This window comes from Cystoisospora suis (genome assembly GCF_002600585.1).
Source record: "Cystoisospora suis strain Wien I chromosome Unknown contig_3612, whole genome shotgun sequence".
Lineage (NCBI taxonomy): Eukaryota > Apicomplexa > Conoidasida > Eucoccidiorida > Sarcocystidae > Cystoisospora > Cystoisospora suis.
Genome location: NW_027156407.1, coordinates 1 through 12,792, shown reverse-complemented (window position 1 = coordinate 12,792; position 12,792 = coordinate 1). Strand labels below are relative to the sequence as shown.

General features: G+C 49.0%; 1 protein-coding gene across 1 annotated transcript; it reads left to right on the top strand.

The window, feature by feature from the left end:
• Positions 1–68: 68 nt before the first annotated feature.
• CSUI_007012 (uncharacterized protein) lies at positions 69–12,792 on the top strand (the record flags this gene model as incomplete). Its single annotated transcript, XM_068067162.1, has 3 exons — positions 69–779; positions 1,429–2,234; positions 3,080–12,792. Coding segments are annotated over 3 exons (11,230 nt in total), but the record flags the coding sequence as incomplete, so codon positions are not given.

Sequence of the window (12,792 nt, the reverse complement as noted above, 5' to 3'; positions counted from 1 at the left end):
GAAAAGAAGTTGTCTTCTCCACGAAACGGACACCGCAAAGTAAAGAGGAGAGTATGATGTGGGGTGGTGGAGGTGAAGATGAAGAGAGAAGAAGAAGTTTAAGGTCAAGCCATTCATTATCTAACGAAAGGGAAAGAGGAAGAAGAAGAACGAAGAAGAGAGCAGATGATAAGGACTATTGTGACGACGACAATAGGAAGGGTTATCATCGCCATCACGACCCTAGTCATAGCAGTATTAGTAGTCCAGGTGGAGACCAGAGGGAAAGGCGGGGGGGGGGAGAACAGGAAGGTTTTTCTGAAAGAAGAAGAGATGATTGGGCAGGAGGGAGAGGAAGGGGTGAGGGACGTGGAGGAGAAGAAAGAGAAGGAAGGTTACAAGACAGTAAGGGAAGGAGAAGAAGAGATGAAAATCCTCTTTCCAGTCACTTGAATGACCGGGGTGACTTAACAGGTGAAGCGGGGAGAAGGAGAGGAAGAACTTCGCCAGACAGAGAGAATCCGATAGAAGGAAGAAGAACACACTGGGGGACAGGGAGACCCATTATCACACCAACGAGAGGAGACATGGGGGGGAGACGAGACAGTCTCCCTGGTAGTTCGACAGACGTAGCGGGAGGAAGGGGAAGAGAGAGATTATCACCAGAAGAGGAAGGTGGAGGTGACAGGGTAAGAGAAAGAGAAGGAGAGAAGTGCAGGAGAGAAGAAGAAGATGATGACGATTTGGGTCTAAGGGATGCTAGTCCTCTCTCCGACAGAGATGTCGGCGAACCCGTTCCGGTACGTACATACGCCTACATGCCTATCTACGTACCGGCTCATACACATCTACGCCTCCTTCTGAATAGACAGATCTGTTTGTATCTTTCGATGCTCTGGAATTCTTTCTGTGCCTGAGCGGGCTGTCTTCAAGAACCCAGAAGGCCCAACTTCATGCATGCGGGGAAGGGGACGGGTGTCTATACACCCCGCCAACTGAGAATTCTTACATGTGAGTTCTCTTAGGACTGGGAGTCGTGGGGAGGGAGGGGTCGTCGTTGGTTGGCACACGTAGGTGTTTTTCAGATCTCCATCCCTTCTCTACTTCTTATACACGGGAGACATGTGCATGTTTATATCCATGTAGATCTACATACCGACGTGCCTGCCCCATGGAGATAGATGGATCGTCACTTTTCTCAGGACAGAGGTTCTTGTCTATCCTGGTCAAGGGTTGAGACGTTCTAAGGGGGAAGTTCGACGGGTGCTTTGTGCGTGAGAGAGGGACTCGACCTCTACGTCTCGCAAGGCTTTTAAGGTCGCGATAGAAGCGTGCTTGTCTCTTGCTTGGTGTACGTGTCTACGAGGTAAGAAAGTCGATTTCTTCTTTTTGCTTTGGAGAACCGTCCACTTGTTTTCTTTCGTTTCGTTTCTTCTCTTGTCTCTCTAGATTTCTACAGACCCCCGAGAACCTGTCTCTCCCCGTGGCGTCTCAATCACAAGAGAAGGAGACGTTCCTTCTTCGCTTTGCATGAGCAAAGGAGGAGGGGATGAAAACCGATTCGAAGGGAGAGGCCTAGTAGGAAGAGGGAGATCAGGAGGACTTCCTCGTTGTCTTCCCCGGTATTGTGAAAATGGACGGCATGAGAGAGATTCCCCAGTTTCCTCACCTACTACTACTAGGACTAGTACTACATCACGTTCACAGCAACAGCCTCTTCTTTCTTCTCGCCGGTCGGGGGGGCATGCTCTTCCCCCTCCTCTCTCACTGCCATCGTGTTCGTCTTCATCTCCCCAGGCTCTTCATTCTTCTTCCTCGCGTTATCGCAGAGGTAGCGGAGAGGGAGATGAGAGAAGAAATAGCGAAGGGGTCTTTCGCACGGGTGGCGTTCGATTGTCTGATGGTCTCAGTGGTAGTAGTAGTAGTAGTCACCCAACTCCGGGTGTACGTACATCACCTGGAGGTCCTCGATCGGGAGGGCGCTCTTCATGTACACTTAAGCCGTCGCCATCTTTTACGGCGTCTTTGCAAAGAAGGGAGAGAGAAAAGAGACAAGTCCTTCCGGCGGACTTAGGAGGCGGGGGAAAGACGAATTCAAGGATAGAGGGAGATAAAGAAGAGAGAGAGAGAGAAGAAGGCAGTCATCGAGCAGCAGGGGGAGAAGGCGAAGGAGATGGCGACACATCTTCTTCTTCGTCATGGTGGAATGAGACCAGAGAGAGTGATGACTTGGGAGACAGAAAACGAAGTCGAAGGTATGCTGTTTATTCCTGATAGGGGAGGTCCATAGAAAGATATCGCTGCTGAGGGTGTTCTTTACGATTCAATCAGATTGGTGTATACAATTTAGAGTTACCTCCCGCAGGTCTGAATGTGAACAAAGGGGGTGATGTGTCTTCTCTCTTTTTAACCTGACAGCATTCATTGCGTATCTCCCCTTCTCATTCATAATTCATCTCTCTAAATATCATCCTTCACACAGATATCTATCTATGGCTTCGTATATATGTGATCCAAGGATAGACGGATGCACCCTATGAATATGTGTGGCTATGAAAGACAGGCACATGCGCAGTAAGAAGATAGTACCATTAAGAAACCCCCCACTGTAGGCCTACTTCCTGTGCAAGGGGAGGAGAGGAATAGAATCTCTCGGTATTTTTCTCATAGTCGACCGGTGTGTTATGCATGCACTCGATGAACAACAGGTTCGTTACTCTTCTTTCCTCCATCCCTGTTGTCTTCTCCTTTCCTCTCTTCTTCCCTATCTCTGTCTTGGTGTTCTCCTGCTTCTTCTTCTCTCAGATTGTACATACTCCCGACGTACCTACATGAGTCTATCTACCTCCGTATGTTGCTAGAGATGTGTAGACTCGTTACGCCTTTTGGATCACATCTTTCTCCTTTTTCTGTCGGGTTAGGAGGAAGTATACATTTTGGCTGTATCGACTGTTTCTCTCTAGGTCTAGCGAGATATGAAGAACATCGTCATGTGGAAGCAGTGCTTTTCTTTCTTCTCGCTTCCCCAGTGTGTCTGGTATGAGGGTGTATGCGTGCAACTCGTCTTCTCTTTCTGGGGTATTTCGATTGTGCTGTACAGCCGGAGCGTGAGTAATATTAGCAGTCGAAGTGCATCTTCTCTCTCGCCTCCTCCTCCTCTTCTGCCGGGGGAAAAGAGGAGAGATGAGAGTCCATCGCCATCTTTCCAACCTGACTCTTCAGCTTGTTCTTCTTCTTCTTTTCTGCCTAATAAGCCTTTCTCTCGTGTCACACTACCTGAAGGTCCTTCTTCTTCGTCATCATCATCTTCCTTCTCTTCTTCTTCGTCGTTGTCGTCCTCATTCTCCTCTCGTCCATCATCGAGAACCCCGGGGCTCTCCACCAGGGAGCCCCCTCGTAGTAATGATCTATCTTCTTCCTCCTCTCTTCCTTCATCCTCCACTCCTACGCGAGGAGAAGGTCAACAAGGAGAGGGAGAATCGGGTGCGGTACCGACAGAGGGAGATAAGGTTATGAAGAAAGAAGAAGATAGCGAGACAGCTCGTAGCTCATCGATATTCTCTTCTTCTGCTTCAGCATCTTCAGTTGATAAACCGAAGGCGCCCAAGACAGAATGTTCTTTGGCCAGCCAAGGTGGGGGAGGTGAAGAGAGAGAAAAGGAGAGGAGAGAGGAAGAAATAAAGCCGAAGAAGACAGGAGAAGAGGGACAAGGGAAGCATGAGAGTGTGAAGACAAGTCTATCGGAGAGATTAGACCCCACCGAGAAAGAAGATGAGAAGCTGAAGAAAAGCACAGGATGTGAAGGAAGTCCACTGCAGAGAGGAGACGATAAATCTTCTTCTTCATCGAAGGCGGGTATCTCTTCGGTGGAAGAATCTCTCTTCTTGTCATCGGCCTCTTCTTCATCTCATTCGCTCTCTTCTCCTCATGAGAAGAAGACCGATGAAGAAGCAGAAGAATCACAGCAGTCGAAACATACCTCAGTCAGCTCAAAAGAGCCCACATGTGTTGCTTCTTCGTCTACCAACGTTGATAATTCCCTATCAGCCTCTTCACATCCGGAGGAGATAGGTATTTCTCGGAGATCCCAGGAAAGGGACGAACAAGAAGAAGCCAGAGAAGAGAGAGATCACGTGCAGGGTGATAAAGAAGGAGGAGAAGAAGAGCAAGTTGACTCTTCTTCTGCTTCATCTATCTCGAGAGCCTTGGGTGCAACAGAAGATGACGGTTCTGAAGGCCGTCGTCTTTCTCGTCAATCATCTAAATCCTTTTCTTCTTCTTCTTCGTCACGTCCTCCTCTTCCTCTGAGATCTTCACTTCCTTCTTCTTCTTCTTCTCATCATGCACGTCTCAGATCCACTTCACCCCCTCTTTTGCCTCCTCATGCTCCTCGTACTCGCCCTGTGTCTCCTTCTGCAGTGTCGAAAGCGTCTTCGACTTCTTTCTTATCAGAGTGTGAAGTGGCTGGTTTGCAGTCTGGAGAACGTGATGAGAAAGGTATGGGGGGGTCGATAGGGAGTCGGAGAAGCTCTTTGGGGCGCCCGTATTCCTCTCGGTGTACACGTCCAAAGAGATCCTCACAGAGTCGCGATGAAGGCGATGAGATGGGCGAGAAAAATAGTAGAGGAGTCTCTCCTTGTTCTTCTACATCTCCTCGTCGCGGTCGTCTCTCTCCTCCGCCTTATTCTTCTCCTCGTGGCTGTGGTTCGAGAAGAGCAGATACCCATTACGATAGCCACAACAGGGGAGAAGGGTTCTTGTCTCCACGCTTTTCACGTGTATCTACCGAACGTTCTTCGGATTATAGAAGAATGATGAGGAGGACATCGCCTGGTAGAAGCGGAGAAGAAGACGGAGGGAGAGGAGGAGGAAGTCGTGAGGGTTTCGTGCAGAGAGATGGGAGAAGAGAGCTCCTTCCTCTCGATGGAGATCTTTCCTCCAATCTGTTAAGAGAGGGACCTCCGTATCGACGTGGGGTCGGTTCTCCTTCTCCACATCATTCTCCTCTTCATCATTCCGAAAGACCTTCTTTTTACCATGGAGAAGAAGATCTTCATCATCCTAGGAGCCGCAAGATAGGAGGAGAAAGAGAAGTCATAGACAGAGAAAGAGGAAGAGAAGTTGAAGGAGGAGGTACTAGAGGACGAAAGGGAAGGGGGGGAAGGAGATCAAGATCCTTCTCTCCTTCCTCATCTTCTTCATCGTCTTCATCTTCTTCATCTAATAGCTCTAGTGACCACACGGGTCGAGAAGGAAGAGGAGGAAGAGGAACCCCTGAGTCATCTGATCATTTTGCGGATGACGTTGCCGTGATGAAAGGACTAGGGAGAAATCGAAAAGAGACCCCAAGTCCTTTTAGAGAACCTCTTCCTCCTCCTCCTCTTCCTTTACCTTCTGCATCACCAGGTGATGGTCTTTCTTTCTCCTCTCGCGAAAGTTATCATGAGGATGGCCTCCCTCGTCATCATGGTCTGTCTCCTAATCATTCTCGCTCATCTCAGCCCCAGCATCTTCGCCCTCCACATCGCAGTCGAAACAGTGATAGTTCAGAATTCAATGATCTCCGTAGAAGTGGAGGAGACGAGACAGGACATCGACGGGGGAGTGGCTATTCTCCTAGCCATCGTCGAGGTTCCTCTTCTCTTTCTCCTAGAAGTCGTGATATGATAGATCACCCTTCACATTCTCTTCTTCATTCTTCTTCTCGTCCTCCTCCTCCTCTCCCTCCTTCCTATCACCATGATGGTGATCGTTTTGGAGGATGTAGAAGTCGTCATAGTCCTAGTAAGGGGAGGGAGTGGATAAGAGGAGAGGGGGGAGAAGAAGAAGGTCCTGAGGGGAGAGATGAGTATCATCATCATCATCATTATCAGAGAGCTTTCCCTACTTCACCTCCTGTCTCGTCTCCTCGTGCAGGGTCTCCTCGTGGTTTGCCTTATAATCTGAAGAAGATAGGAAGTCATGAACCTCATCTCTCCTCCCCACAGTATCGAGAAGAAGAAAGACGGGGAGGTCGTTATGAGGGAGAGGAAGAAGAAGGAGGAAGAAGAAGCAGGAGAGGTCTACCTCGACCGTTGTATTCTCCTTCACGTTCGCCGCCTCCTTCCTCTTACTATGAGATGTCTTCTTCTTCCTCCCGTGAAGAAGGAGATCGTCACTCCTCAAGACAGACAATGGGTATAAGACCGGGGTCGACTCATTCACCAAGAGAAGACGAAGAAGAAAATTCTTTTCTGCATCGTCCTCCGGGAGAACATCGTCGAAGTTGTGCTTCTCCATCTTCATCCACATCATCAGGACGTTCGTCTCGGCATCCCGAGCTTCCTTCTTCTTCTTCTTCTTATCGTCATCGTCGTTCTTATTCTCCCCATCCTCCTCTTCCTCCTCTTCCGCCATCCGGTGTTGGAGATACAGCAAGAGGAAGAGGGGTGGGTCCTCGTGATCATTATTCTCAAGATCGTCGCCCTCTATCACCTTCTTCTTCTTCCCAGCATCCTTCTGGAGTTCCACTTGCTTCAAGTCCCTTTCCCCCTGAACCTCTCTCTTCGGAAGGTCTTGTTTTTCTCGAAGGAAGAGACGGGGAAGGACAAGGAAGAGGAGATCTTCTTCCTCTCTCCTGTCCTCCTCCTCCTCCTCCCCCTGCTGCTCTTCATCCACATCATCGTCCTTCTCCTCGTAGTTATGTAGGCAGTGAAAGCCCCAGTGAAGCTGGAGCCGTAGTAGGGAAGCGGATGGACTATCATCGTTCTTCTCACCCTCGTTGTTCTTCTCCTTCTTCTGCACCCCCTCTCTCTTTACTAGGGAGAGGAGGAGGAGGGGGGAGATTAAGATCAAGAGACCGAGAAGAGCAAGAAGTAGAAGAAGGGAGAAGAAGGGAATCGAGTTTCTCTGCAGATGATGAAGCTTTCTCTCGGCATCCTCCTCGTCAAGTTGGAGAGATGGACCCGAAGATCTCTGAAGCTTCCAAGAAAGGTGGTGATCTTAGGGGAGGAGAGGAAGAAAGAGACAGAGACGGAGACAGGGCGAAGAAGAATGATTACGGATATGAAGATGATGACCGCTTCTCACGTTACGCGTCTTCTCTTTCTCCATCGTCCAGAAGAAGAGAAGGAGGTCGAGGGGGAGGACGGGGAGGAGATGGATCAGCATATCTTTCTCGAGGAGGAAAGACTTCTCACTTCTCGTCATCTTCGTCGGCTATTCTTTCATCGCCAAGCATGACTGGTCCAGGAAGGCCTGGTCGACCACGTATTCTCCCACCTCCATCAGGAAGATTTTCTTTTTCATCTTCTTTCTCTCTTTCTTCTTCTCCTCCTTCTGTCTTTCCTGATAAGATAGGTGTCATCGCATCAGAGAATAAAAACCGATCTGAGAGATCAAGCCGTCCTTCTCCTACTGTCCTTCCACCGCCCCTACCTCCTCCAGATCGTAAGGGCTTCTCATCTTCTTCTTCTTATCAGCCTGGCTCTTCTTTTTACCCCGATGACTTTTCTGCTTCTTCACCTCATGCTCCGGCTACCGCACGTCCACTTGTCCTTACACCTCCTACGTTGAGAAGAGAAAGAGAAATAGAACAAGAAGAAGGAGTGAGAATGAGAGAAGAAGAGCCACGCGTGGGGCCTCGTCCTCCGTATTCTTACCGACGTGGAAACGAAGATGAAGAAGATCATCGTAGCTATATGAGAGGAGATACTCGAAGTGGTAGTAGGAGTCATCTACATCAGCACCCGTCTCCTTCTTCTTCATCTTTTACGACGTCAGGTGGCCGTGGCTTTCTTCGTTCTTCTTCTTCGCTGTCCTCCTCGGGGCTTCGTGATCGTCGCGCATCCTTTTCAGATGGGAGAGGAGCAGGAAAAGAACAAAGAGGGAAGAGCCGCGACGGGGAAGAGGAAGAAGAGGTAGATGATGAAGATCGTCATGATCGGGGAGTGAGAGAAAGAAGAGGCATCGAAAGAGGAGGAACAGATGCACACGAAGAAGAAGAAGGTGGCGGTCTAGGACGGAGTTCGTTTGAAGGAAGTCATGAGGGTGTTTTGACGGGGAGAAGGAGAGGAGGAGAGCGCTATATGCCCCCGGTATGTGGGGGGAGAGGGGAGTCACAAAGAGACAGCTTTGAAGAAGAGAGACGTAGAGGTAGTGATCGACGAGATGATGAAGAAAGAAGAGGAGAACGGAGTGGAGAAGAAAGGAGATTTCATGCTGAAGATGAAGGAGATGAAAAGCAGAAAGACCTCTCTCCTTCGAGAAGAAGGCGACGACGGGAAAGTTCAGACTCGTATACTACCTCTCCTCATCTCGCTTTGGGCCATGCTTCAGAACCTTTCTCCTCATCTATTAGGAGAGGAGAAGGAAGGGAAGGGGAGAATAAGAAGGACGAGAGAGAAGGACAAGGAGAACCGCATCGGTATTGGACGGAGATTATCGACGTCAGGTCACAGGGAAGAAGAAGAGAAGGAGAAGGAGAAGAAGAAGGTAGAAGAGACCGATATAGGCAAGGTTGTCGTGCTTCGTCTTCTTCTTCGAGGTTCCCAGGTGCAGGCAGAGGAGAAGCAGAAGGAGGAGAAGAAGAGAGATCAAGGAAAGAAGAAGAAGAGGTTTCGAGATTGCCAGGAGATGGAGATGATGGAGACCACGGTAGACAGAGAGATAGAAGCATATCTCCTATGCGTGGTGATGCTGAGATCTTTCCTCATCCTCTTCGTAGAGGAGGGAGCCTTGAAGACAGAGATCTTTCCTACACAGAAAGAAGATCCTCTGAGATGTCGAGGAAAAGACTCCAAGCTCCAGAAGATCTTCCCCGTGGAGGGGAGACTCATGAGAGAAGAGAAGAAGGAAGAGCAGGAGAAGGAAAGGGTCGAACGCGCGATAGTGAAGAAGATATTATAGACAGCTCTTCATCATTGGGGGGTGTTTCCCTTGACAAGAGAGGGAGAAGAGGAGCTCCGGACGAAAAACGACGGCCTCTCCCCCCTCGACCACACCCCACTGACGACCCCTCCCTCACAGAGCCCTGCGCTCAAAGGAGGGGGCGAAGGCCGTCATGTGAAGATGCTGAACAACTAGAAGACAGATCGAGTCAGCGAGGGATGTCTTCTCTGCAGTCCATGGAAGAAGGAAAGAGAGAAGGAGGTAGAGGGGAAGAACGAGAAGAAGAAAGGCAAGAGGGAGAAGGAGGCTCACAATGGATAAGCACACGAAGAAGAAGTTCAGGTATCAATGATGTCGATGAGAGAGAGGGGAAGCCTCGCTCTCCTCCTCATGGCCAGGTGGCTTCTCAACAGGAAAGAACGTCAGATGTTTCACGTGAAGATCTCCGAGGGACCCCACGAGATCGTAGTAGAGACCAATGTGATCGAAGAGGAGGAGGAGGAAGAAGGAGGGAAGTTGAGAAAGAAGATATGATGTGGAGCAGCTCCTATAAGAGAGACTTAGATAGACGGGAAGAAGAAGTTCACCTAGGAGAAGATCGAAATGCTTCAACTCGAGAGGGCTGTCTCAACTTGTCTTCTCATCGCGGTCGTCGTGAAGAAGATAGGAGGCATTACAGAGAAGGAGGAGGAGGAGAGAGAGAATTTGAGACAGGAAAAGATGGTGAGAAGAGACGGCCTTCAAGATCTTTATCTTCATCGTCTTCTCTGAGAGAAAACGAAAGAAGAAGAAGAAGGAGAGATAGTAGAAGTAGCGAAGGCGAAAGGTTCTTAGAGAGCCGACTTGAACGAAGAGAGAATCCGAGACTCCCAAGAGGGCTGCTGGCTGAAAGAAGAAATGACGAAACAGAAGAAGATAGAAGAGATTCAGATCGATACTTCGATAGCCGTAAGTATAGCAGGCAGTCGTCTCTTACTCCTCCTTCTTCTCTCCCGTCCGAGAGAGGTCTGAGACGTGTCTTATCTGCAGGTGATGACCTTCCCGAAGAAGAAGGCATAAGAGCAAGAAGAAGATCGTTCTCCATAGAAGTAGAAGAAGAAGAAAGGCGAGAAAGAAGATCTACTCCAGATGAAAGAGGGATGAGTTCATCCAGCAGCAGTCGCAGAGAGGAAGAAGATCGTCCTCGAGAAAGCAGAGAGCGAGGAATCGAGAGAGAAGCTCCGGGATTCCCGGCTACTTATAAGAGTAGTGGTAGTAGTAGTAGGAGGAGTAGTAGTGCTTGGGGTGATCAGAGAGAAACAAGAAGAGAGGCGGGGAATAGTAGTGAGGAGAAGACGACGATGTCTGCAGGGGTGTCAAGGCCCTATCTAACAATACGTAGAAGCCGTGGAGATAGCTGCGAAGGAGGAGGCATTACAAGCGGGCGATTTGAGGGAAGCCGGGCAGAGAAGAACACAGAAGCAGAAGAGGAAGAAAGAATGAATAGAGACCGTCGCGGAGGGACTCGCCCCTCTGGAGTTTCTTCTTCTTCTCGCAGTTATCTTCTCCTGAAATCTTCGTCTTCTTCTATGGATGACGATGACCCTACAGCCTTAGGGGGAAGAAGAAGGAGAACGAAAGAAAGAGACGAAGAACGACAGGAAGATGAAGAAGGACAGCAGGCTAAGAATGGACGTGAAGGGAGTCGTGTATCTCTTTCTTCCTCTTTTTCTTCAAGGAGAGACAAGAAGAGAAAGAGTTACGATGAAGGAACCTTTCAAAGGACGACTGACGTTCTCGAGGATCCTCGTCACTTCTTACCAGCGGAGAAGAAACAACTTGAGAAAGAGAATGACCTCTCTGAAAGAGAAAGAAGGAGAAATCTTTCTTTGACGGCTGCCTCTCCTACTCTCCCAGAGAGAAAAAATGAACGTTTCCCTCCTTCATCGAGGAGAGGTAGCGATGCTCGTGTGGATGAGGTAGAAAGACTCGGAGCGGCGTCAACCCGAGAGAGAGAGGAAGAAGATTCTTCTCTAAGAGATCTAGGAAGAAGAGGAAGAGGAAGAAAGAATGAAGAGGATCGTCAGGCAGAAGAAGAAGAAAGGGGAATCGAGGGGAAGAAGCGACTATTCTCAAGAAGAATCGAAGAAGAAGGTTATCGGGAGAAGAGTAGAAGGAGTTGCTCTTCAAGTCGTAGTCTCGAAGGTGGAATAAGAAGAAGAAGACTTGTCTCAGATCACCAGAGGAATCTATTTGAGAAGAACTCGTCGAATAGAGATAAAGGGGGAAGCAGCTCTTCTACCTTCTCTCCTACGAATAGGACAGCCTCGCAACAGGCGGGTCGCCGTCGCTATCGATATGAGACAAAAGAACCTCCTGGAGGTTCTCCCCCCTCTTATCTAGAGAGCGAAAGGGAGAGAAGAAGAGATTCTCTACAGAATGAGAGAGAGATGTATAATGACGATGGTACTCATGAGCGTGGTCCTACTACTACTCTTAGAGGGAGTCGTAGAGGGGGAGAAGAAGGAGATGGTCTCTTAGAGAAAGATGAAGAAGAGAAGAAGAGGAAGGGGGATTGGGGGTTCTCAAAGGGAGAGAGAAGACAAGAGGATCTCTATGAAGAAGACCGAGGGAGAAGAAGAGAGAGAAGCCTTGAGGATGAAGAAAAAGAAGAAAGAGGAAGAGGAGAAGACCCTCTTGTGAGCCAGAGACCTCCAAAAAGAAGAAGAGAAAGAAGTTCAAGTCAATCGCTTGAAAGTGTGTCGACATCTGAGAAACGTTGGCTTACATCCAGAGGTCCTCGAAGAAATCTCGATGAACATCTCCAAGATGAAAGGAGGAGAGAAATCACAGAGGGTCGAGATAGAAGAGGTGATAAAGAAGAGGAAGAAGAAAAGAACGATGGAAGAAGACCAAGAAGACTTTCTTCATCCTCACTTTCCTCGTCAGCCTCGTTAGTTGTCTCACTCCCTCCATCCAGATCAGGAGGAGAGATCATGGGTCCTTCAAGAAGAGGAGGGGGAGGAGACGGCCTCGAGAACAATAACGATGTCTCCTTTTCATGCAAGAGACGTGGAGGTGATCCCCATAAAAAGATCGAGGAGAGAGAAGAAGATGGCAAGACACAACCTGGGGGGCAGAGAAGAGAACCGATCTTTCTTGATGGAAAAGAAAAACGAAGAGGAGGGGGAGGAGAAGACGAAGGAGAAAGGAGAAGAGATGAGAAGTCTCCTTCTCCACTTAGGGTTGATCATGATCACCCAGGGGAGCTCATTCAGTCTACTACACAAGCAGAGACTAGCCGAGGAAGGGGAGAACTTCGACCATCATCGATGCTGGGAAGTTCTTCTTTGTCTCATCAACATCGAGGTGAGAAGAGAGGGAGAGAAGATGAGGATGAAAAGAAAGATTCATCTCCACTTTCTTTGACTCTTCCTCGTGAAGGAAGAAGATGGGATCAGAAGAGAGAGGAAGGGGCCTCTCTCTCAACAAGATCAAGTGACACTTCAACAAGAAAAGCCGACGGACAGCGTCTCTCTATCACTGCAATGAGTTCTGCGGCGACCTCTATGACACCCCATCCACCTCGAGGAGGAGGCCGTCTCGAGAAATCTCTCCTTTCTTCTTCTTCTTCTCGTCATCATGATAGCCTATCAACAGGGGGGGATGACTATCATGTTGCAAGCCATAAAGAGACTCCTCACAGTTGTCCTTCTTTCTCCTCAATGAATGGGGTCTATGGAGACGATCGAAAGAAAAACATAGCAGGCATGCACCCGCATCGAGGAGGAGGAGGAGAAGAAGAAGCGATAGAAGAGATGATAGAAGAAACAAGAGAAGAAAGACTCGACAAATCCAAGATGGCGCAGAGACTGAGACGCTTCAATGAACTTAAGCTTTCCTCTCCATCTCTCTTCACGCATCAACACCCCCCCCCCCCTCAACAACTCCCCACGTCCTCTACCG